The sequence below is a fragment of the Rutidosis leptorrhynchoides genome, chromosome 2, assembly GCF_046630445.1.
Source record: "Rutidosis leptorrhynchoides isolate AG116_Rl617_1_P2 chromosome 2, CSIRO_AGI_Rlap_v1, whole genome shotgun sequence".
In the NCBI taxonomy this organism is placed as follows: domain Eukaryota; kingdom Viridiplantae; phylum Streptophyta; class Magnoliopsida; order Asterales; family Asteraceae; genus Rutidosis; species Rutidosis leptorrhynchoides.
This window is the reverse complement of record NC_092334.1, coordinates 460,986,946-461,013,324: the sequence shown is the minus strand read 5'-3', so window position 1 is coordinate 461,013,324 and position 26,379 is coordinate 460,986,946. Positions and strand designations below refer to the sequence as shown.

Genomic DNA, 26,379 nt, shown 5'->3' with positions numbered 1-26,379 from the left:
CATGTCGCACTCTGATTGGTTCGTTGGATTTCAAGCAAATTATTGGATTCAAGGGAGTACAACTCTTTAAAAATAAAACATTTTTGTTGCAAAAAGGAAAAAATAAAATGGATGCTGACGTCATGTTAACGTAAAAAAAAAGCTGGTATTCATGATTGACAAATAATACGGAGTAGTATATATATAGATTGATAATATTTAAATACAATATTAATTTGAATTCGGTTTTGAATTCAGTTAACGGTTTGACAACATTTAAAATATTCAAAACCAAATATTGAATTTTGTTTCGGTTCGGTCGATTCAAAAACCGATTTCAAATTTGGTTTGTTTGTTTATTCGGTTTCAAACAGAATATTGAACACCGTTAGGGAAGTATTTTTACTCATAAATAAGCAAGCCTAACCGGGTTAATCGTGACCGTTTCCGACCTTTTCTCCTGGTCACCTCATAATAAGCGGTTTATCATTTTCGACCCCTTTTTCATGGTCACCACAAGAATTGTTTCTAGTGATATTTGAACTGAGACCTCTTGTAAGTGCAAACCATTCGATACATTTAGAACCGACCCTTTTTCAAGATTCTTTTGTCATATTTCTGACCAAAATCAATATGATGAATCCGGATATGGTTTCTGAGCTGACATAGCTCATTGAGATGAGCTTTAAACATTCATATCCTACACTTATAACAAGAATCGAACAATGGTTGATTGAACTCAGGCATTAAAATTGCAATTCTAAACATTTTATTACAAATTAAATATTACATATAGACTATATACAATGACAATACAAGTTCTATACTAGGTTCATAAAGTATCTCATCATTACATTTTATTAGATGCTGATTTTTAATCATGGCAACAATGTGGAAGATACTTATAAATTATCTATACACATGGTGCAACATTAACATCCATTGAACGAAACAATTTGAGCAGGCCGTTGTGCGTTAGCCTGAACTTGAGCAGCATACTGCAGGTGCCAAAGCACGTCTTCAAAAGATGGTCGAGCCCATGAGTCACCGCAAAAACATTTCTTGGTTATGGAGATTATAACCGAAAGTGATTCCTGTGCGCATGAACCAAGTACAACGGGGTCCACCACTTTCTTTCGTTCTACTTCAGTTTCAAATGAAGCCTGCAGTAACAGGAAGGTGTATTCTTAATATCCATCACTCCACAACATGAAACATATATTTTTTTCACTCATTACTTATTATTATTAGTAGTAGTATTATGTTTTTTTAGTTTATATCGAAAAAATACCATTTCGTTCATGAGAAATTCGTCTTTTCTGGACGCAGCTGAAGGCCCAACAAGGGACTCGAGTAGGATAAATCCAAAGCTGTAGACATCATCTTCTAAGTTCTTCATTTTCCTGCAAAACACCAATCGTAACTACATAATAATTATCTCAAGATCCATGAATCAATCGAACAGTAAAGGTACCAATTTCGATCAATTCACTTATTAATGTTTCGAGAACTTGAGTTGGGTATATTCATACCATTACAGTGGCGGAAACAGCATAGGGGAGGGGGGCAGATGCCCCCAGTCGATTTGCAATTTTTAGTGTAAAATTTTTGGGTTTTTCGATTTTGCCCCCGGTGGATTTTTTTTTCCCCAAAACCTCTATATTTTGTCCCAAAACCTCCACATTTTGCCCAAAAACCTTCACATTTTGCCCAAAAATCACCATATTTTTGCCCCAAAACCTCCATATTTTACCCAAAAAAAGTTGCTACGCTTTTAAAAAAAATTTCGCCCCCGGTGAAAAAAATTTCTGTTTTCGCCACTGCATACCAACCTGGCAAAAGAATTGCTAAAATTGCAAAGCAATTTTATGTTACTACAACAATCTTAATGTTTAAATATGGGATGAGAGGTTCAAAAATAAAAAATGCAGACTTTTTAATAGTATCTCATGTTTTAATAAATTTAAAACTTTAAAGATAAAGATAATACAGATGGACAAAAAAATCTTTGTGGTTCAACGCAACCCGAACCTGTTTTGACCTGTAACTCCTAACCCACTAGTTTTGTATATTTTATACCAAGTTAACAAGTCATTAAAGCGAACTTATAATGTATATAACCTCCTAAATTGTTACATTTAAATAACCATACATAATAATTGTAATAATACAATGATCAGAAAAGTATTTGTGAACCCAACCCATAGTAATCTATCTAACCCATCCAATTTCACCTCAATCTAAAAGTACTGGTTTTCACCATAAAAAGCCCTTACCATGATTCGACACCCTCCCCATTTTCCTGCAAATAAAAATAATCAAAAAACGTTGGATATTGCGTTTGGTTCCATGCACAAAAATGAAGTGAAGGCTAACTTTTTTAAGTGTACTATTTTACGTACATCTTCTAGTTTGATGTCATCTGCAATAATAGAAAGACCATAGTCGCTCAGCTTCGCCATGCCATTTTCATTCAATAAAATGTTATTTGCTTTCAATCGATTATTAAAAAAACCAGGAATTAGTCCTGTGTGAAGAAAATGCACAGCCTTCGCTACACCTGTTAAAACTCTCAATCTGTCTTCCCATAAAAGAACTTTTTGGGGATCATTCCCTACACAAAAATTATTAAACTAAACCTTCATTATTTAATAATCACAAACTTAATCAAGCTCATTTCTTGTACCAGTACTTACCTGCAATAATCGAACGATAATTCCCGTTATGGACATATTCATACACAAGGTATACTTTGTTTGAATCAACATCATTTTGCCCTTCCTCACTAACGCAGTGCCCCAAAAGGCACACCAAATGAGGGTGCCGAAGCCTTGCAAGCAAATCAAGCCTTAGTTTGAGGTTTCGTATAGTGTACTTTTTGGATACAGTCAAATGCCTTATTGCAATGTCGGTCCCATTAGCTAGCTTTCCTTTGTAGATCTGTAAAAAAATGTATGAACGCAAATAATCATCTATTTGACATGTGACACGGGTTGTGTTTTTCTCAAATAGCTCAAAGGGGGTACAACAAAAAGTAATTTTGAAGGAACGAGCGAATTGGGTTGAATGTTGCCCACCAAGTGAAAATGTTTCTGTAACACATAAAACCTCCCAACATTATATTTAATAGAAAAGACAAACATTTATTTAGAATCGAAAAAGTTGGATAACAAGTGTTTTCAGTCAACTCAATGAGACACGTACTATGCAGCTTACCTGTTTTGACATGTTACCCAACTTGACACTTCAACCCACATATTTGCCACCTTTAGTAAATAATGTGTACAACTGTACTTTTAGAAAATGAATCAGAAAACGGAAACCGGGTTAACAATTCATTAAAGCGAATGAGACGTGTACTCTGTAGATTACCCGTTTTGACATGTTACCCAATTTGACACTGTAACCCACAAATTTGCCACCTTTAGTTAATATTGTGTACAAATGTAGGTTTAGATTGGTACCTTTCCTGTTGAACCTTCCCCTATTAAGTTAGATCTATGAAAGTTATCAGTAGCATCCTTCAACTCTTCAAATGAAAACAATCTGTGTACTGGGACTCCTTCTGTACCCAACTTTGCAGTTGCCGAAACAAGTCCTACGATTCAAAAAACATTCAAAATCGAGATTAAATCATAATCCAATAATATTTTTAGCAAAAAGGTTCAATCTTGACATATAGCAAATGTAATCAAATGTATAAGTTTCACCCTTTTATAGATATAGTGGTTCTAAATGACTTACTTGCACTCCTTAAGAGGTCGGACGGGTAACCCGTAACAGAGTAATCTTGAACCGTTTTAGGCAGCAGTTTTGGGTCCGATAAGCCTCGAACACAAACCTTTCGAAACAAAACAACAAACCCGAATACCAAAAGCACCAAAACTAAAACACTCCCAACAATCAATCCAACTATTATTCCTGGATTATGTTTTCTTGTTTTAGATTCTTTGAAATTTCTAGGATCTACTTCAACTCCTCTAGCTTCTTCTACGCAATAATTCGAAGGGTGTTGATTTTTCACATCAATCATTAAACAATTTCCATTATACTTAACAATTCTATTGTTAATTGCATTGGCTAAACAAGAAGGTAAGCCTCCTGTAAACCGATTCAGCGAAATATCAACAGCAGCTAGTTTGTTTCCACACTGTATTTGACTTGGTAGTTGACCAGTCAAGTTATTTGATGATAGATTCAAGTAAGTAATGTAAGGTAGTGAAAAGAGTGAAGGTGGAATGACACCAGTAAGTGTATTGAATGAAACATCAAGTTCTTGAAGGTGATTCAGTTGACCATATTTGACTGGAATTTGACCATAAAATGAATTCTTGCTGAGATATAAAATGACCAAACTGTTTGGCAAATTGGATACATCTGGTAATGGACCTGTGAAACCATTTTCATTTAAGCTTAAACTGGTCAAATTGGATAATAGGTCAACCCTATCAGGGAAGCTAGCATTCAAGAAATTGCCATCAAGATTCACACTTTGAAGACTTGCTAATCTTGTAAAAGTAGGAGGGATTGCACCATACAAGAAATTATAACTTAAGTCTATGTACTCAAGTGTGTATAATCTTTGAATTTTATTAGGAAGTGGACCCCATATTCCTAATGAAACCAAACTAAGAACCTTCAAGCTTGATAATCTTGATAAAGTGGCAATTAAAGAGTCCATAGAGAAGTTTTGAGAAAGGGTTTGTGAAGGAATTGGGAAGCCATTATAGCTTGAAAGTACCTTTTTTGGTTGTTGATCAGGTGCAAAACCCATAATTTTGAGCTCTGTAACAAAGTTATTTTCACAAGTGATGTTGACTTGTGGTGATGATAAGTAGCAGAAATCATCACTTGTGTTGACCCAAAAGTCCAATTGCTTTGGGTACTCCAATTGCTTTCTTATTTGAAGCAATACTTGTTTTTGTGAAGGTTGAATTGCATTTGTGAAGAACAAACTCCATGAAATAGTCAAGAACACCAGATAAATACTTGAAACTGCCATTGAAGTGCTCTGTTTTTTTTTAAGATATAAAAGATTGAAAATTTCACATAAATTAAGCAACTTGATGGTAACCCAACAAGATAAACATAAAGAATTATTAAAGGAAAGAATCTTTAAAAACTAGAAGTCAAGATTTGAGCTTTTAAAGATGAGAAGCAGACAAATGTTATGCTCAGTTCCCCTGTTTTTATGTGAAATCAAGATTTGATTTTTTTTTTATATAAAACTGGAGGAATCAAGAAAAGAAAGTAGAGAAGAAAGATGAAATCTTATATGGGTAGTTGGAAATAAATGTCAGTATGTAAGAAAACTTCACAAATTTGATTTTCCAATGAATTTAGTGCTGTCCACATGGGGTTTTGCTGCCACTGAAGAGGACAGAGATCAAGAAAATAAAGAGGTGGGCTTTTTTAGTTTTTAGGACCCATTCATTTTATTATCTTTATTCCAAAATCAGATACGAGTATATTACACATATAAAGGAATAATGAATAATGAATACTCAGTAAATGATAAATGATGCTCCTTGAATGATAAATGATGAACATACATTTTAGGATTTAGGAAGATCCAAGTTGGGAGATGATATCTCCAAATTCAATTTTGATAGATCCACATATATTTGGTTCTTTCTTCTCAAAGTACTCTTAGAAAAATTCTAACATCAAATTCTGTGTAGTTATCATTTAAGGGTATTTAAGTACTTTTAGTTGGATTTATCGCAAATGCATTTGGATATATCACTACCCTTTCCAATTAAACTGTCATGAATTCGATTTGTACATCCTGTAGAAGAAACAGTACACAACAAATACTAGATCGTACTAGTGTGAATGGGTGGACAAATAGCTATACTATCCACGTGTCCCAAGTTGCAATCGACTAGTCAGTGCATAATTATTACGGAGTATTATTATTTTTTTTAGACTTAATTACAACTTTAGTCACTGTGGTTTGTAAAAAATTGCACTTTTGGTTACTGTGGTTTTTTTTTTGCAACTTTAATCATTGTGGTTTAAAATCTTTACAAATTTAATCACTGGGACTACCAGACGTCAATTTGCACCGTTAACCCTCATCATGTGCCGAGCACGTGAGGGGTATTTTCGTCTAATAACACCAATTATATTCAGCTATATATCCCCTTTTCCCCTCTTTTCCTAACCACGACTATTCAATTTCATCCCCTTTTTCTTTATAAACCCTAATTTCATCCCCTTTCTTCAAATTGGTCCGATGGTTCAATGCCATTGTGGAATGGTAACTGTAATGCGAATTTCATATACAGCAAGAAACCCAGGTCGTCGTTTTCTAAGATGTGGAAACCAGGTAAAGCTAATTTTTAAGTCGAATTATATGAATTTTTTAAGATCGATGAATCTGAATAAAGGTATGTTTTTTTCTTCTTTTGTTTCAGTATTACGATTGCAGGTTTTTTCTCTGGTTGGATCCACCAATTCAAAGGATACCTGTTGAACAACAATTGATTCAGGCCGAATACAGAGAATGGAGAAACAAGATGCTATTAATTATTAGTTTGGTTGTATTTGTAATCTATGAAATTGTAAAATCATAGTGTGTTTGAGATGAATTCAAAAATTCATGTACTGATATGTATAAATTTTAATGAAGAGTTCATGTTTTCCATTATATTATTTGGCATTGCATATTTACATGTTAAGTGTAGATCAAATAATAACCTGCTTGTAGATCAAATAATAACCTGCTTGTAACAACTAAACATTACATGAACAAATAAGATGCAAACATTACAAAATTGTAACAACTAAACATTAGTAGATAAAATAAGATGCAAACATTACAAAATACCATGGCATAACATTGGTTCAAGTTCAAAGTACCATTACGACGACCTGGGTTTCTTGCTGTATATGAAATTCGCATTACAGCTACCATTCCACAATGGCATTGAACCATCGGACCAATTTGAAGAAAGGGGATGAAATTAGGGTTTATAAAGAAAAAGGGGATGAAATTGAATAGTCGTGGTTAGGAAAAGAGGGGAAAAGGGGATATATAGCTGAATATAATTGATGTTATTAGACGAAAATACCCCTCACGTGCTCGGCACATGATGAGGGCTAACGGTGCAAATTGACGTCTGGTAGTCCCAGTGATTAAATTTGTAAAGATTTTAAACCACAATGATTAAAGTTGCAAAAAAAAAAACCACAGTGACCAAAAGTGCAATTTTTTACAAACCACAGTGACCAAAGTTGTAATTAAGTCTTTTTTTTATGGCGAATGAACTGATAAAATTGAATTTAGACATGTATTTGGATCATTAAAATTGAATTAATGTTCTCGAATACGGAGTATATTAGTACTCCTATTATATTATCTCAATCAATCTCAATAACTAAAGTAATATAATTAGTGAATTATATGTTCAAACCAACTCATTGCCTCGTTTAAAGAGTGTTACACTTATCAAATGGCCTTCAAATTAACGATATGTGACTATGTGAGTAGCTCAACGATACGTGACTATGTGAGTAGCTCAACGAAAAATAGTTCTAACGATATGTGACTATGTTCTAGTGTTTGTAAATATTTAATGACATGTAACCTTTATCAAAATAATTCTAGTAATTACGGAATAACTATCACCATTGTAACACACTAACACATGCAAATGAACCTTCAATATTAAGTTATTAACCAAGGATGATTTTTGAATTTTGTAAATCACTCAATAATGATTTAGAGATGTCAAAGGGTAAATTAGGTATATAAATGTTCGTGAAGACTAGCTAAAGACAGGTTGTCATTGTTCTCTATTTTTTAACAATACTTGAAAATGAGCATACTTCCAAGTTTACCCTAATCCAGCCATCCTTATTTTGTAGATATTTATTTGGACAAAAGGCCATCAAGAATATGGCTATATGATGTCTAGGGATGGCAATGGATCGGATATGGATCGGGTGAGGCCATATCCATATTCATATCCATTTTTATTTTTTTTTACTTTTCATCCATCCATATCCATATCCGTCGGGTGACGCGGGTTAATGGATAATTATCCATATCCGTTTAAATTTATTTTATTTGTTAACAATTATAAGCGGTGGTTCACTATATACGATCAAAAGTAATATTTTTAATAGTTTATGCGACCGAAAGTCACATTTTACTAATCTATATAACAAATATTCAATAGATAACATATTAAACGTGTAAAGATATTGTAAGTTGCTTACTTTTAGTTACATGGAATCACATTTGAACCACCAAAGTACGATAAATATATTTGATTATTTAAACAAAACAAAATATAAGAAGAAAGTTATATTTTTAGAGAAAATATAAAGAAAGATGAATATGAATATAATTAATGAAATATCACTACATAAATGATACTAATTTGAGTGATAAATTTATATATTTAGTTATTTCGGGTGAAAGCGGGTTCATCCATGGATGAATTTTTTTCATCCATATCCATATCCATATCCATATCCATTTAGATCGTCCATATCCACGAATAATCAGGTGGATCGGATGGATATCCACTGGATCGGGTATCCATTGCCATCCCTATTGATGTCAAAGCACTTAAACAAAAATAGTCCACTTTTGTGACATCTTATTAACAAACATAGTGATAGTGATAGTGTTATCTTGACGGGAAAAGTATATAAAAATGCATTGAACTTTCACTAAATTCTTATTGTATGCATCTAACTTTCAGATCTTCTATTGTATGCATTCAACTTTTAAATTTCTCCTATTGTATGCATTTAACCTGTTATAACAGGTAACTTATAGGTCACCACAATTTTAAAATTACATCATTGGTCCCTCATGTTTTTAAACTCTAATTTCATTGGTCCCTTACACAAAACATTTCATATTCATCCATTATTCATCATCGATTTACAGATGTGAACAACCGACTTCAACATCCAGCATCGCCTTCAACATCCAACACCTCACCTTCAACATCCAGTCTCACCATGGCCATCATCACTTTTATCAAAAATTCCCTCTTTCACTTAAAAACCAAAATGAGATCAATTTTGTTAATCTGAAAAAGAAAATATAAACTTACATAAATCTGAAAACAACAAGTTCAAACCCAGTGCATTCATACAGTAAGTTCAACTAGTAGATCAAGTAACTCCAATGGAGGGCTAGCGATGGTATCCTCTTTGTATCAAAAAATGGCCACGACTGTAGCTCTGATCATCTTCACCATCGATTACGATCATCAAGCACAATGATTGATGGTTCAGACACCTTCAAACACCTTTCATCTTCAACGCAAAGCCCTAAAATCCAAAGTAAAAATCGAACCCAAGTTTAGATCTGAGATGGAAATGGTAAAACACCTCGGAATCAAATACGCCGCCCTCGGTCAACATCTTGTCACCTACAGCGGCTACAGCGGCTAATGATGACAGGAAAGCTTCACCGTTTTTTTTCTTATTATTTGTGCTGGGTTATTCTTGAAATTTAATTGAATACCCATTTGTATAAAGTTGACTTTTTGTTCATGGTAGCAACTATTCATCTCAAATAGTTGATTTCTTGATTTGGAACCTCTTTAATCGGAGCATCATTTTCTGAATACTTGTGACAACTGATTATCTTGAAGATATTTTCTAGATTTATTGTGTTTAAAATTACCCTTTGATATGAGTAATTAGGCTCAATTCTTAGGGTTTATAAAAGTGGACTGATGAATGAATGAAGATGCAATTTTTTTGAAATTGAAGAAGGTGTACAAATGGGTTTTGAAATTGAAGATGTATAACATGCTTTTGAGATTGAATAAATGGGTTTTATTTGTATTTGTTGTGTTCTTTGCTTTTCACAAATGTAGAAGTGGAATAAATGGTTTTTATTTGGTTTTCGATTTTGATTTAGTTTAAATATAGTTTGATTTGATTTTGTTAACATGAATAATTTTTTGGTGAGATTTGTAAAAAAGAGAAATGAAGTTGAAGAAGAGTGATGAAGAGGAAGAGGATATAGCTTCGTTATAATTTTGTTAGATAAATTGATGTTTATTTTAATTTCGTTATGTTGAGGGACTAACTACGTCAAAAAATTAACTTTGGTAACCTGTTGCCTGATGAATAAGTCATGGATTGCGTACAATAGGAGAAATTTAAAAGTTGAATGCATACAATAGGAGATCTGAAAGTTTGATGCATACAATAGATGATCAATCCTAGATTATCCAATTATGGCTAATCAAGAATTGAGTGCAATGAGGGGGTACAATGGATGTCGATTATGGTTTTGGGACCTTATTGTCATATTTCGTTAAGTGATAAACGATCAACAACCATGTCCCGGTCTTCGTAAATTACCTTAACCAACAAAGATCAAGTCTTGGGCAAAGTCACGAGAGAGATCAATATGGCTAGAGCAATTCTTTCAGAATCAACAACCTAAAATGAGAGGCCACGCTCCCTATTTATAGGTTCAGAACTTACGCGGAAGTAAGATGTGCGGGCACTTAGGCATTCCGCACAAGTACTGCGAGAATCCTTCGCACTCTTTAGTATTCTGCATAATCTTACCGCATTCATTAAGGTTTATCGCGGTTTAAGTGAGTTGTCCCTTTTCCTTTGGAGTGGCTTTTCGCACTAAAAATATACATATACATATGTATGTATATGATCAAGTCCCCCCAGTTTATTGTGTTATATTTATGCTGAAAATATAATACAATAAACTCTAAAAAATAAAATTTGTAGTTTGTATGAGGTTTAAAAACCATTCGCATATGTACGCAATTTCGCATATCATCCAAATGATCCACCCGCATTGTAGTTTTGCACTAAACGGCTATATTTTTATCCGTTGCAATCCCTTCGCAATTTATTAGCCGTTGTTTTATCATCATTACTTGTAAACGGCCCTTTTTGCAATCTTGTGAGTATAAATATAGGAGGTAGCCGCATATTTCCAGGTTCACTTTCTCTTACTAGTTTCTCTTTCTAAAAAAGTGCATTCATAAATTTCATCGCATTCACCCATCTTTCTGCGGTTTCTTTACACATCCTTAATCACTTTTCTAAACTTTAATTTACTGATCATTATGTCAACATCACGTTCTTCAGCCCCTTCAAGTCCATCCGTAAGTGACTTTGATTCGCTGATTACGGATGAAACACTTGTACAGATCAAGCTCAACTATCCAATGCTTGAATTATTCGAGCCCATTGCACCTGCATCAGGTGTTACTGCTAATAATCCACCGAAGGATTATACTGCCATATATGAAACCTCTTTATATTTAGGCAATCTTAGATTCCCCTTTACAGATTTTTTTATGAGTGCGTGTCAATTCTACGCAGTAAGTCCTGGCCAATTTCACCCTAACGCGGTTGCAAAACTCATTTTATTTGAGATGTACTGCAACGCAATCAACAGGCCAGCCTCATTAGACGTTTTCCGCAAATTTTCTAGCATTCTGACACATGATGCTAGTTGGTTTACGCTTAAATGCCGCAATGGTGTAATGGATACACCAAAAGAAAATGTTGGCAATTGGCAACAATCTTATTTCTTTGTGAAAACCACCGTCCTTTGCGGATATCATAATGTTGACACCTGGGTAACTACATGCTCAGAGAACAGCAAAAACCGTGTTACCCTTGACGAATTTCAAACAGAAACGTTTCAACAAATCACCAACGCGCGCTTACAGATTCGTCCCTATGGGAGCGTGCCTCTGCATGTAGGCAGAGTTTCGACGCATTGGTTATGGACTAACCAAATTGGCATTTTTAGGGATGCAGATGGTAACGGTATGCGCTTATTATTTTTAGAATTTCAATATAACAAACGCGCACTTTCGCATATTCATTATTATTAACATTTTCGTTATTTTCGCAGAGATTTCACTCGCACAACTTATGCGCGAGAAGGATATCAAGGGATTCACTTCATACCGTCGTTCATTGGAGAGTGACGAAATTACTGACATCGAAGAACCTCTGATTAATGAGAATATTATCGCAGATATTCATGAAAAATCTAAACGCAAGAGCTCCACAACCAATCCAGCAACATCAGGAAAGAAACGCGCTAAACGCATTGTTCAAGAAGAGTCTGAGGAAGGTATGCGAAATACTTATTGCGAGTATTCTATTTAATATTTACTGCATTCATACTGCGTTTGCTTAATAACATTCCTTTTAATCTTTCTTATGCAGAACCCATCGACCTTATTAAAAGCTCCCAAGAGGGTCCTCAATTCAACATTTCACAAGAAATTCCGCATAATGTTTTTGACAAGGACTTTACCCCAGCAAGTCCAATAATGTCTGTCAGATTTGATCATCTCCACGAACACGTGGACATAGAACGAGAGACAGCCGCAGACCAATTGAAACAACTTGGATATGCGGTTCCGGAAGATGTTCGTGCAGAGTTTGAGAAAATTGACGACGAAACCATGGAAAGTGCCAGAGTGCAGAATCTATACTCTGCAGTATGCTTTCTAGTTGATGACATTCCTCGCAGAGACAGATTAGTCATAGAGGTTATGAATCAAACTAAAGCGTTAAAGCAAGCTGACAACAAAATTGCTCGTCTAGAGAAAGAGAACGCAAAGCTGAAAAAAGGGCTTGAGACCACGCATACCGCACTCCAATCAGCCGAAGCTCAAGTTACTACACTTACTACCGCTTTAGAGTCTCAACAACAATTTGCCGCCACAAATGATCAATTCAAACAGCTCATCACATATCTACATGACCTTGGTCATAAGATTATGGATTCCAAACCAGTTTCGCAAAAATTCCAAGCTTACCTAAACGCGGTTAAACTCCGCGAACGCTGTGAATTTTTATCATTAATCTCAACCGCTTATGGTATTGGGCCGCCATATCCAGAGGTTATTGAGAAAGAAGTATGCGACATGGAGATTGCTAATGATATGTATACAGAAACCAGCAAGGGTATAGAGCATATTGATATTCCAGATCTTATTGCACTTAGTCAAAAAGAAAATATCACTGTTAAGGACATTGTAGATCTTAAATTGTAAATCCTCAGTAAATCCGCAATTAAGATTGCGTTCGTTTTTTGTAACTCATGACCGCGTTGTTACGCGGTTCTATTAATAATAAAATGTTTATATCAGTTGCAACTGTCTACTTTTATAGCGCTTTAAGTACTTTATCAATATTCATAATCACTAGCATTGCCCTTTGCAATTTCATTGTTTATTATTGTGCACATAACAAACAATTACTTTATAGGAAACAACCTGTATGCGTGTGCTTTTCTGCACATTATGAATCTGCTAAGTCCGCCGAAATGATCCTTAGGTAAATATGTGTTTTATGCGAAGCATCCAAGTATTGCCATGTTAAATACTTTGGGAAAATTACAAGTATCTATCCTTTCGCATACACTTTTTATTTATGTTTATTAAAAAATAAGTGGGCTTTACCATCACTTATACAATTGCGAGTTTATTACTTTTACAATGTCTCGAACCAATATTTTACACACAAAGTTACACCTTGTATTGTCACTTTTTCCGTACAAAACTATGAACACGATTTTACAATGACGATCAACTGAAACAGCTTTATTGTCACAAGATGAATTTCATCATAAATATAAATACCATTGTGCATAAAGTGGTCTTTTCCATCACTTTAATGCTACATTTATTAAGAATTTTCCATTGTTGATGAAATTCTCATGCAGAATTTGTCATATTATATATATGCGTTTCATAATTTCACTCGCATATAATGACTCGTTAACAGAAACCAAAACAATTTATTTATTTACATTGTGTTGTTTCCAAAAAACAACATACAGTGTCTAAACGCATTTGCCACATTCACTTCTAAACAACAACCTGCGCATCTACACCTATACTACCAACATTCGCATTAAAACGTCTCAGCGAAATTTTAAAATATCAAACTATTACCATAACTTCTGTGTTTGTAACCAAAACATGGCCTTCTGTTCCAACATTATCATTCACCATTATATATGCACATAATGGCTCTTGAACTGCGGATGTAACCGTCGCAATGCCATTAGAAGTTGCAAACTTTACCATCCCATGAATTGGTGATGAAACAATACCCATCTTACAAACAGTTGTGCGTCCCAGAAGAATGTTATAGCGCAAAATAGTATTCATCACATACAGATCCAGTAGTGCTTTACGCGTAAGCACTGCATTATGCTCATCAACAATTTCAATTTCTAATTCTAACTGCCCTATAGGCCACACAGATTCACCAGAAAAGCCTGATAAAGACATTGCGGTTGACTTGAGCTTGGATTGAATATCCTTTGGCAGTTTGCGAAAACACTAATTATACATAACATCAACACTACTACCAGTGTCTGCGTGTACTTTCATCACTTGAATACCAAGTCCCGCAATATTGAATGATATCACAATTGGTTCTTCTAGAAATCCGCAACCTCTTTCTGTTGCGAAAGTTATAGGCTCAAGCTGCCATTTTTCATAACTTTCAAACGATTTGTGCTTTTGTATATCACCATTAGCAGTCACCATATTGATGACTTGAATGTAACATCCCGCCTTTTTCCGTTTACTTTCCGTTTAACTATTTTAAAGTCCGTTATATAAATATAACATCTTCCGTTAATACGCGTTTTAAAATATTTCGTTTAGGTAATTCACGCACCCGATTCAAACTTGAGGGACTAAATTTGCCAAGAGATCAAAGGTGTGACTAGGTCAAATGGTCAACACCTTTCTCATCCATTCATTCATCTCCTAACTCTTTCAATACTTTCACTTTTTACTCTCAAATCTTCAAACCAAGATTCATCATCCATTTTTAAGTTAACAATCAAACATCCAAACAAATTACATATTTGGAATCCTTGCATCTTCCTCTTTGATTCCATACCGATTTCATCAAGTTTGGGTAACTTTCTAAAATCACTAGATTTTGTGTTGTAACAGACTGAAACCCGGGCTAGTTGTAAGTGGACTATTTTTGCCCTTAGGGTTTGTGCTTAGTCTTAAGTGCTTTTTATTTTAATTATTTTATTAGTGTTTTAATACAATTGTGTTGTGACCAGTTTGTGACAAGGGTCCCAGAACAGGTTTGTTTATTTCAACTGGACCTCGTTTGAGTTACCTAATCTTGTGCGAAAAACTGGTAAATATCCGTGTGTTGTACAGTGTGGGAATTAATCCTAATTATGTGGCTAGTGTGCTGTATTTTCTCCCCATTTCTAGAAAATTCACCAAAAACACCGTACCTTCATCCCTCCCACCTAACCAAACCCTAATTCTCCATTGTTGATCTTGAGCTCGAATTGGTCTTGAAATCACGTTCTTTACACTCTACTGATTCTTTTAAGGTATGAATCATGAACTTTCATGATCAATTTAGTGTTAAAATAGTGTTTTTATGTATATTTGTTCAAAAGCTTGATTTTGGGTTAAAATCCATGGATTTGATGTTGTTATGGTCAAAACTTTGTGGGTTTATAGTCTATAATATGTAGTATTTGAGTTGTGGTAAGTTTTGGTGTCGAAAACGAGCTCTAGATCGAGTTTTGGTGAATTTAGCTTGAAGTCCGTAGGTTGTGTTCAGAATCTGCAGATGATGAACACAGTCGGCCGACTGTCTGTCGACAGTCGACCGACCGGCGAGTGAACCGACCGACTGAGTGTGACTTTCAGCCGATTGTGGATATACCAAATAAGTCGACCGATTGGGAAAGTCAGTCGACCGGTTGTGTCAACAGTCAATCGACTGTCTACGTCAGTCGACCGATTGAGGAGACAGTCGACCGACTGTGTGTCCAGGGCAGAGTGTTTTACCAAAGTGCCTTTTTCTAGCCGTTATGCTGCCCGTTTGTATTTTGGTGTTCAGGATGTCAATTTTGATTTTGAAAGTGCATAAGTGTTACGCATGAAAATTTTAGCGGACGCATTTTTTTTTTACTAATTTGCTATAATTCGCTGTCAGTGTGTCTAATCTTGATGGGAAAACTATTCTAACTTGGTTTTTGCTGTTCTCGGGAGATAAGGACAAGGAGGAAGCTCAGAAATAATAACTAAGCAGTTGCTGGTAATTGGTGAGTGGGTCTATCTACGGATAGAGTTTAAGTAACATATCATGCTACTGTGGTTGACTCTTTTACCATGCATAGTGTAGGAATTGCTATGATAGAATAATATCGTTTGCCTGATGTTGTATGTGAATTGTGTGTACACTGTGTGAATGGCACCAGTCAAGCCTAGGGAGACTGGGGACTCGAGACCGTGCCTAGGAGAGGTTAGAGTCCGTATGAGGTCAACCGTGCCTAGGGGAGGTTGGGTCCAGAGGCTACTGATTGTGGAGTATAGTGTGAATGATGCACCCCCTGTATCTGGATAACTATACTGTCAATTGAGTAGTAGGGACTATCAGTAGACTCATGCCCGATCAGCTGGGAGTCGTGTGCTCGTACAAGCCGCCGATCCTTGTATTGTCTTATTGTATGCTAGTTGGTAGTTAGCACGTATTGTTGTTCGTATATAGCTTGTGTGTGGCTTAAGCTATATCTGTTAGATAGATTCCATTCACTTAGCGGTGCGCTAATCCCCCACATATTCTCCCCTTGCAGGTTTAGGTACTGCTAGTCGGGATGGGTGCTGATGCAGAAGATATGTTTGACAACCCGACTCTGATGTGGACTTTTGTTTAAATAATGTTTTGTGATAACGTAACACCGTGGTGTAAACTTAAACTTAACTAGTTAGATTAATGTAATGACGTGACATATATAGTGTTTGTAAATAAAGTCTTCCGCTGTGTGTTTTAAAAAAAAAAATTGCCGGTGTTACATGTGTTCTTGCTAATTTTGACTTATAAAAGTGTTAATTAGTGTCTATGGCTCAAGTCTAATATGAATATGTGTTTGGTTTGCTCGATTTGTTGTTTTGAGTAACTAGCTTGAATATGAAAAATGGGTGTGCTTAATCTTGAATTTTGTATGATTAAATGTTGTTTAAATGTTAAAGTTCATGTATTAAATGTGTTACTAGCATCATTAGCTTCAATTTGATGTGTAGGTTGATTTAGAAAAGCTTCATTTACAAAATAGTTGAATTCATGATTTTGGTTAGGGTTTGATGAACTTTAAAATGAACTTTTGATGCATTGAATGCTTGTTAATGTTGTTAGCAAGTGTTTAGTTGCAATGTATGTTTAAATACCTTCGAAACGGCATATCGTATGTGTAAATTGGATTCCCGAATCATAAAATACGTTTTACGAACTTGAAACCTTGATAATGAACCTTTAATGATCACTTGATGAGGATTCGGTTATTGTAAATGATATTTTTGTGTGATGAAAAGTGTTTAGTTGTATTCCTCGTTAAATTACCTTTCCAACGATGTATGGTATGCGTTTTAGGTGTTTACGGTTCATTAGTTATGATAAATTGAAGTTTGGTCCGAGACTTTTAAAATTTTGAAGCAGTTTCACTGAATCAGGTAGGGATGCGGCGCATCTGACTTGGATGCGGCGCATCTGCTACTGATTCGGCGCATCCCTTGCAGATGCGGCGCATCTGATGGCTGTCCAATTTTTTTTCCGTTTAATTCCCGCTATGTTATACATGTCCGATTAACATAAAACTTGGCCAACATACCTATATATGCTTATCTTTCATAGAAAAATTATCGGATACCCGACCCGACCCCGTTGACTTTGACTTTGACCAAGTTTGACCAAGTTTGACTTTTAATCAAACTTAACCGAATACTTATGCGATCGTTTCTAACATGCTTTTATACTTGAATCTTGCATGAAACTTGACAATTTGATTCACATGCTACATTAATCGAGTCGTAACGAGCCATAGGACTAATTGAACATCTTTGACCAACCGTGTTTACCGTTATTGATACAACCTACTTGTTTAGGTCAAGACTAGCACTCGTTCTTGCACACGTTACTTGTGAAGTACTTTATTTACTCGTGCACTCAAGGTGAGATCATAGTCCCAATTTTACTCTTTTATACTTATACTTGGGATGAGAAAACATAAACGTTTCATTTTACAAAGTGAACACAAGTACAAAAACAAACATTCTACATACGAGTTAGAACAAAAATCCTCAATTTGATTATCATTAGTTACACTTGCCGGGTGTAAGCGAGAACTTATGTTGTATGGCCATATGGGTTTGACAAACCCTCATTCGGACGGTTCGCTACCATTATTCGGATGAAATATATTTTCGAGAAACAGTGTATGTTCTAACACTATTGTGATGGGGTTCTATGGATGGAAAGTTAAGCTTTGATAATTGGGTGCTCGTGATAACAAATTTTAGAATGGTTTACTATTATTCAATGATACAAATCTTGTGGTTCATTTGTACTTACTTACTTACTTACTTACTTACTTACTTACTTACTTACTTACTTAAACCTATGATTTCACCAACGTTTTCGTTGACAGATTTCTATGTTTTTCTCAGGTCTTTGAACGATATGTGATACATGCTTCCGCTCATTATTTTGATACTTGCATTGGATGTCGAGTATATATGCATACATGGAGCGTCTTTTGGATACTTTTAAATTGTGTCGTATAGGTTTCACTTGTACTTATAACTTTGTAACGTAACTAATGGTTGAACCATTCTTGTAAACTTTGAAACAACCTTTACATTTGAAATGAATGCGACATATTTTGGTCAAACGTTATTTTAAAGACTTATGACCACGTAACGGACCTAAGTAGTCGGCGCCGTCAATGACAATTTTGTCGGGTCGCTACAGATGGTATCAGAGCGTTGGTTGTAGGGATTTAGAGTTCATTGGTGTCAACCCCGAGTCATAGGGTACATTGGTGAGTCTAGACTACAACCGGCATATAGACTTGAAGTAGGAATTACTTGACTACTTATGCATTTATACTCGAACTCTTCTATTCATATCTAACTTTTATTCCATCTTAATCTCACGTGGTTTAATTTGATTGACACGCCACCTTGACTTAGTGAAATAATGTCGAATGCACATATGAATTAGGGTAATATAATTTCCGGGATTATATTACGGTGACTCATATGAACGTTCCGACATTATGACATAAATAATTTAAGGCGAGTCAAGGAAAATTTTCTCTCTATCCTTACTCCATATCATGATTAGTATTATTGAAAATACTAATCAACGGTATTCTTGTGTTTTGAAGGAACAATGCCTCCTCACCGTGTACCACGCCATGAAACACCCGAAGAAGCTCTACAACGAATGATAGCCACCGCCGTGGATGCGGCCATGGCCGGTCACTCATCCAACAACAATAACAATAACAACAACCATAACAACAACAACAATGGAGCCGAAAATTCAAACGAGGGATGCTCCTATAAAGCTTTCATGGGGTGAAACCTCACACTTTTGATGGACCGGGGGACCGGTTGTGCTCACCCGATGGTTTGAGTAAACAGAAGCTGTCTTTAGCATAAGCGGTTATCGGGACCAAGACAAGGTCAAATACTCCACTCACACTTTCGCCGGTGTCGCTCTCACTTGGTGGAACACCTATGTGCAATCGGTGGGTACCGATGAAGTTCACGCCCTCTCTTGGGCCGATTTAAGGGAAAAGATGATCGTCAAATATTTTCCTCGCGAAGAAACTCGAAGGCTCGAACAAGAGCTAAGAGCTTTAAAAGCGGTCGGAAACGATCTCAAGGCCTATAATCAACGATTTTTTGAACTAGCCTTGATGTGCCCAAACCTTGTGAACCCCGAGTCTTTAAGGGTTGAACTTTACATGGATGGTCTTCCAAAGAGCATCAAACACGGAGTAATGTCATCCAAACCCACTAATCATCAAGAAGCTTTGTGTAACATCCCGCCTTTTTTCCGTTTACTTTTCCGTTTAACTATTTAAAGTCCGTTATATGATTATAACATCTTCCGTTAATACGCGTTTTAAAACATCTTGTTTAGGTAACTCACGCACCCGCAACCGAACTTGAGGGACTAATTTAGCCAAGGTGCCAAAGAGGTGACTAGCTTTGACTAGTCAACCCCACCTCCCCATTTCCTTTTTCATTTCATTTCCATTTTCATTTAATACTTTCCAAATTTCTCTCAATCTTCATCTCCAAGAATCATCATCTAAATTCGTTCAAGAAAGCTTCAATCAAAACAAATTACATATTTGAACTCCTTGCAACTTCCTCTTCGATTCCATACCGATTACATCTCATTTGGGTAACTTTCTAAAATCACTAGATTTTGTGTTCTTGATGTTTTTAACTTATAAAGTTGTTAATTAGTGTCTATGGCTCAAGTCTAACATGAATATATGATTTATATGTTCGATCTTGTTATTTTTGATAACTAGCATGAACTTGAAAGTTTGGTGTGCTTGATTGATGATTTGGTTGCTTAAATGTTGTTGTTATGTTAAAGTGCAAGCATTAAATGTGTTCCTAGTATCACTAGCTTCAATTTGATGTGTAGGTAGCGTTAGAAAACTCCATAAACTTGATTAGTGATTTTGGTGAATTTGGGTTAGGGTTTGATGAACTTGAAATGCACTTTTGATGTATTGAATGCCATGGATTGTTGTTGGTAAGTAGTTAGTTAGATTGTCTGCTTGATTACCTATGAAACGGCGTGTCATATGTATGCATTTAATGTGCATTTAGGAAGTTGAGGCATTAATGAGGTGCATTGATTGATCATTTAAGTTGGAAAGTCGGTTATTGCAAATGATGTTTTTGGTTGGTGAAATGTATTTAGTTGTGTTCTTTGTCGAATTACCTTTCTAATGATATAAGATACGAGTTCTAAGTGTTAGCGGTTTGTGATTTATGTTTGAAAGAGTTTTGGATTTGAGACTTGGATATTTGAGACTGACCAGGCACCAGCACCCGTTAAATGCCACGGCGCAGCAATCCTTGGTCGCGGCGCGGCATTTGCCGTGTTTGGGTTCTGACCTACATGGTCAAAATTCGAGAAATGTTTGCTATGCTACGCACCTCTGATTCACATGTAACTTGTTCTAACATGCTTATATATGAATAAAAACCTCAGAAAAATAGTTCGGGACCCGACCCGAATGTGTTGACTTTTTCGTTGACTTTGACCCGACCAAAGTTTGACTTTTTGTCAAACTTAACCAAATGATTGTGCAATCTTTCTAACTTGTTTCTATACTTGTATCTTGCATGAAACTTGGACAATTTGATTCACATGCTACATAATCGAGTCGTAACGAGCCATAGGACTAATTGAACATCTTTGATCTATCGCGTTTACCGTTATTGATACGACCTATTTGTTTAGGTCAAGACTAGCATTGTTCTTTGCACACGTTACTTGTTGAAGTACTTATTACTCATGTACACAAGGTGAGATCATAGTCCCATCTTTCAAACAACTTTTATGCTTTAAACTATGGGATGAGAAACATATACGTATCATGTTTTTACACTTTGAACACAAGTACGGAAACGAACATTCCACGTACGGGTTTGAACAAAAATCCTCAATTCAATTATCATTAGTTACACTTGCAGGGTGTAAACGTGAACTTATATTATGTGATCACATGGGCTTGACGAGCCTCATTCGGACGGTTCGCTACCGTTAGCGGATGAAATATATTTTCGGGTCTAGTGTATATTCTAACACTACGCAAAGGGTGCAAAACAGTTAAGTTTGATAATTGGGTGCCCGCGAAACAAATAACAACTTTGGAATGCAAATGATTTTGATAATCATATTATATTAAATCTTGTGGTTCAAATGCAACGTTTACTAAATCACCTATGATTTCACCAACGTTTTCGTTGACAGTTTTCTATATGTTTTCTCAGGTCCTTGAACGCTACTTGATACATGCTTCCGCACTCTTTTTGATACTTGCTTGGATGTCGAGTATACATGCATAGTTGGAGCGTCTTTTGACTACTTTAAATTGTGTCGCATAGGTTTCATTCGTACGTTAAACATTGTAATGTAACTAGTCTTTTGAACTACATTTGTAAACTTGAAACATCCTTTTACTTATGAAATGAATGCGACATATTTTGGTCAAACGTCATGTTAAAGACTTATGACCACGTAACGGGACCTAAGTAGTTGGCGCCGTCAAACATGATTTGGTCGGGTCGCTACAGATGGTATCAGAGCGTTGGTTGTAGGGATTTAGAGTTCATTGGTGTCAACCCCGAGTCATAGGGTACATTAGTGAGTCTAGACTACAACCGGCATACAGACTTGAAGTAGGAATTACTTGACTACTTGTGCATTTATACTCGAACGTTTCTACTCATATCTACTCTTATTTCACCCTAATCTCACATTGTTTAATTTGATTGACACGCCACCTTGACTTAGTGAAATAGTGTCGAATGCACATATGAATTAGGGTAATATAATTTCCGGGATTATATTATGGTGACTCATATAAATGTTTCGACATTATGACATAAAGAATTTAAGGTGAGTCAAGGAAAATTTCTCTCTATCCTTATTCCATATCATGGTTAGTATTATTAAGAATACTAATCAATGATATTCTTGTGTTTTGAAGGAACAATGGCTCCTCGCCGTGAACCACGCCGTGAGACACCCGAACAAGCTCTAAAACGAATGGTAGCCACCGCCGTAGAGGCGGCCATGGCCGGTCACTCCACCAACAACAATAACAACAATGATAATAACAACAACAACAATCAAGGGGCCGGTAACTCAATCGAAGGGTGCTCCTACAAAGCCTTCATGGGGTGCAAACCTCACACTTTTGATGGAACTGGGGGACCGGTTGTACTCACTCAATGGTTCGAACAAACGGAAGCCATCTTTAGCATAAGCGGTTGTCGGGACCAAGATAAGGTCAAATACTCCACTCACACTTTCGCCGGTGTCGCCCTCACGTGATGGAACACGTATGTACAATCGGTGGGTACCGATGAAGCTCACGCCCTCTCTTGGGCCGATTTAAGGGAAAGGTTGATCGTCGAATTTTTCCCTCGTGAAGAAACCCGAAAGCTCGAGCAAGAGCTAAGAACTTTAAAGGCGGTCGAAAACGATCTCAAAGCCTACAATCAACGATTCGCCGAGCTATCCTTGATGTGTCCCAACCTCGTGAACCCCGAATCTCAAAGGGTTGAACTCTATATGGATGGTCTTCCAAAGAGCATCAAACAAGGAGTGATGTCATCCAAAATCGCTAACCTACAACAAGACTTAAACATGGCCCGCCAATTGATCAAAACGGTTGACAAAATCATAGTTCCGGCACCTAAGGCCGAGGATAAAATGGGCAGCAACAAAAGAAAATGGGAAGCCCCCCAATCAAGCAACAACTACAACAACAACTTCACCAAAAAGCCTTTCACCTCCGACGCCAAGAAAAGCTATGGCGGAAATAAACCCTTTTGCAACAAATGCCACAAACACCACTATGGTGAATGTAGCAATCTCTTTTGTCACCGGTGTCAAAGGGGTGGTCATGTGGCCAACAATTGTAGAAGTGCCGCCCCCGCTGCTCAAAAAGTGCCCAATGCACCGAAACCGGGTACTTGTTATGAATGTGGCCAAACGGGTAATTTTAGAAATACATGTCCGAAGAAGAAAGCTGTGATGACCCAGAAATTTCTGACCAAATTTAAACTTAATCTTTAACATTTCCGACACGATAAGCAAAGTCTATGAAGTTGAATCTCAAAATTTTGAACTATTAAATTACCCTTCGATTGTTTTCAACGATTCGCGAACAATTATATGTAAATAGATACATATGCTATAACTTGAAAACGTAACAAAGTGTTATGAAAATGATACTGTGCATTAACCTTATTGGTTTGATTATCCGTTTGATATTTAGATAAGTTAACTAAAACGTTTAAGATGAACCAGTAAAACACTAATTTGCTACAGTATTTTCGAATTGCTACAGTACCCGAAAAGCTATAGTGTTTTCGAAAATCACTATTTGCTACAGTAAAAAAAACTTTGCTACAGTAAAACACTATTTTAAAATGTATTTTAACAAATAGCGAGACGATGATTTATAGAAGTAAATGACCAAAACACTCAATTGTATAAGTTATATCTCGAGTGATATAATTTATGGAGAATTTAAGTCTATATTTTGTCAAGGGTACGAGTCACGAAACGTAAAGTATTAGTTTTCTCAGTGTACGAAAGGACGTTCAAAAAACCGAAACTAGAACATAAGTCGAGTGACAACGTACGACTTATCGGAACAAAAATTACAAGTCAACTATGCATGTGAATTTAACATAATATATAATTAATTATATAATTTAAATATATTATATATATATTTAAATAATATGTCGACGAACAAAGAAACAAAAATATGTGAGCTGGTATCCTGGGCCATGCGATCGCATGGCCATTACACACAGAAACCATGCGATCGCATGGTGTCTGAAATCTGGCCAACTCTATAAAAGCTCGAACGTTTCTGATTTTTAATGCATTCATATCTCTTTCACACTCTTATATTTATAATAATAATAATAATTATTATTATTATTATAATTATTATAATAAAAATAATAATAATAATAATAATAATAATAATAATAATAATAATAATAATAATAATAATAATAATAATTATTATTATTATTATTAAGATTAATAATATTATCAATCTTATTATTAGTAGTATTATACATAAAATATTACGACGAGGTCATGAGCATGTCACTTTCAAAATGGTTTTACGAGCGGGATAGAGCTAAGGAAATTATGGGTTATTACTAAGGAGGTTATGGGTATTGTTCGAGGGTTTTGCTCGTAAGTCAAACCTAGTGTTTATCATCTCTGTTGCGTCTACGTACTTTTCTTCAATATTGAATCTCAATATTGATACGTAAGCACTTATATTTTATCTTTTATATATTAACTGTGTATCCATATATAGTGCTCGAGTATATATATTTATGCATGCTTGTATGCTAAATTTTGTCGTTAAACAGTTTATGATGAATCACAAATTAAATACATATATTACTGGTAAAAGGTATATGATATGCATGTTTTTGGAAAGCTGGCGAAAAATCAATAACTTTTCATTTAGAAATCACGTAATTTCGATGAACGAATCAAAAGATATGGTCAAATGAATTATGATTGACGTTAATTGAAATTGCTTTTGAATCTGCAATTAAGATTTAAACAACTTGTTTACGAGATTGATAAAATGAATTTTTGAATATTACCAACCGAGTAAATGACTCCTTATATAAGGTATGTCTCGTTTTGTTGAACTATTGTCAAAATTGACTTTTTGAAATGACTTTTGATAAACTTTTGTATGTTGATCTCGAGCATTAGGATTGTGATACACTATGACATGACCTAGCTTGATAGATATTTATTGACCAACATATGTTCTCTAGGTTGAGATCTACGGTTAATTTTGCATTCCAAGTTTTGGTCACATTTTGGTGAACGACTTTATATGCTGCTAAGGTGAGTTTCATTTGCTCCCTTTTTAATTGCTTTTGAAATCTATATTTTTGGGCCGAGAATACATGCACTGTATTTTAAACGCAATGAATACAAGTACATACTAAATTCTACACTGAGTTTGAACCGAAAATCCCTTAGCTTTGGTAACTAGTAACTACCGGTTATAAGAACTGGTGGGCGCGAGTAGTGGTATATGGATCCATAGGGCTTGACATCCCCGTCTGTTCCAGGTATAGAAACCCTAGCCTGAACTATAAAACAGACGTATGCTATTTGAGTTTAGTACACGTTGGTTTGCGTGTATTGTACATGTTGGTTGCATGTATGTTAAAACAGGGGTACTTATTATAACGTTAAAGTTTAGTTACCAGGGTGCTCAATCTTGTAGAATATTTTGATAAACGTTTCTGGATGAAACAACTGAAATCTTGTGATCCACCTTTATATACAGATTATAAGAAATACTAAAACTATGAACTCACCAACCTTTGTGTTGACACATGTTAGCATGTTTATTCTCAGGTTTCCTAGAAGTCTTCCGCTGTTTGCTTATATGTTAGACAAGCTATGTGCATGGAGTCATACATGGCATATTTTTCAAGGAAACGTTGCATTCACCAAATCATCACTATGTATCTTATTTTGACTGCATTGTCAACGGAAGTACTATTGTAAACTATTATTTACAGTGATTGTCTGTATGTAGAAATCATCAGATGTCGAAAACCTTTGATTTAAATTTTCATTTATGGTGTGCCTTTTCAAAAGAATGCAATGTTTACAAAACGTATCATATAGAGGTCAAATACCTCGTAATGAAATCAATGAATGACGTATTGTCCATATGGATTTGGAGCGATCGTCACAAAAGCCAACCCCAATATACGCGGCCGAGCTTTCAACATCAACACCGAG

The 26,379-nt window shown here is 35.6% G+C and overlaps 1 protein-coding gene across 1 annotated transcript; it reads right to left on the bottom strand.

Moving 5' to 3' along the window:
- Positions 1 to 728: 728 nt before the first annotated feature.
- LOC139892533 (probable inactive leucine-rich repeat receptor-like protein kinase At3g03770) lies at positions 729 to 5,395 on the bottom strand. The gene is made up of 7 exons (XM_071875646.1): positions 3,724 to 5,395; positions 3,444 to 3,577; positions 2,676 to 2,919; positions 2,382 to 2,593; positions 2,256 to 2,281; positions 1,271 to 1,382; positions 729 to 1,142 (listed from the first exon to the last, which is right to left on the bottom strand). Exons 1-7 carry the CDS (start codon positions 4,979 to 4,981, stop codon positions 912 to 914), a joined length of 2,217 nt encoding a protein of 738 aa, XP_071731747.1. The 5' UTR covers positions 4,982 to 5,395; the 3' UTR covers positions 729 to 911.
- Positions 5,396 to 26,379: the final 20,984 nt, after the last annotated feature.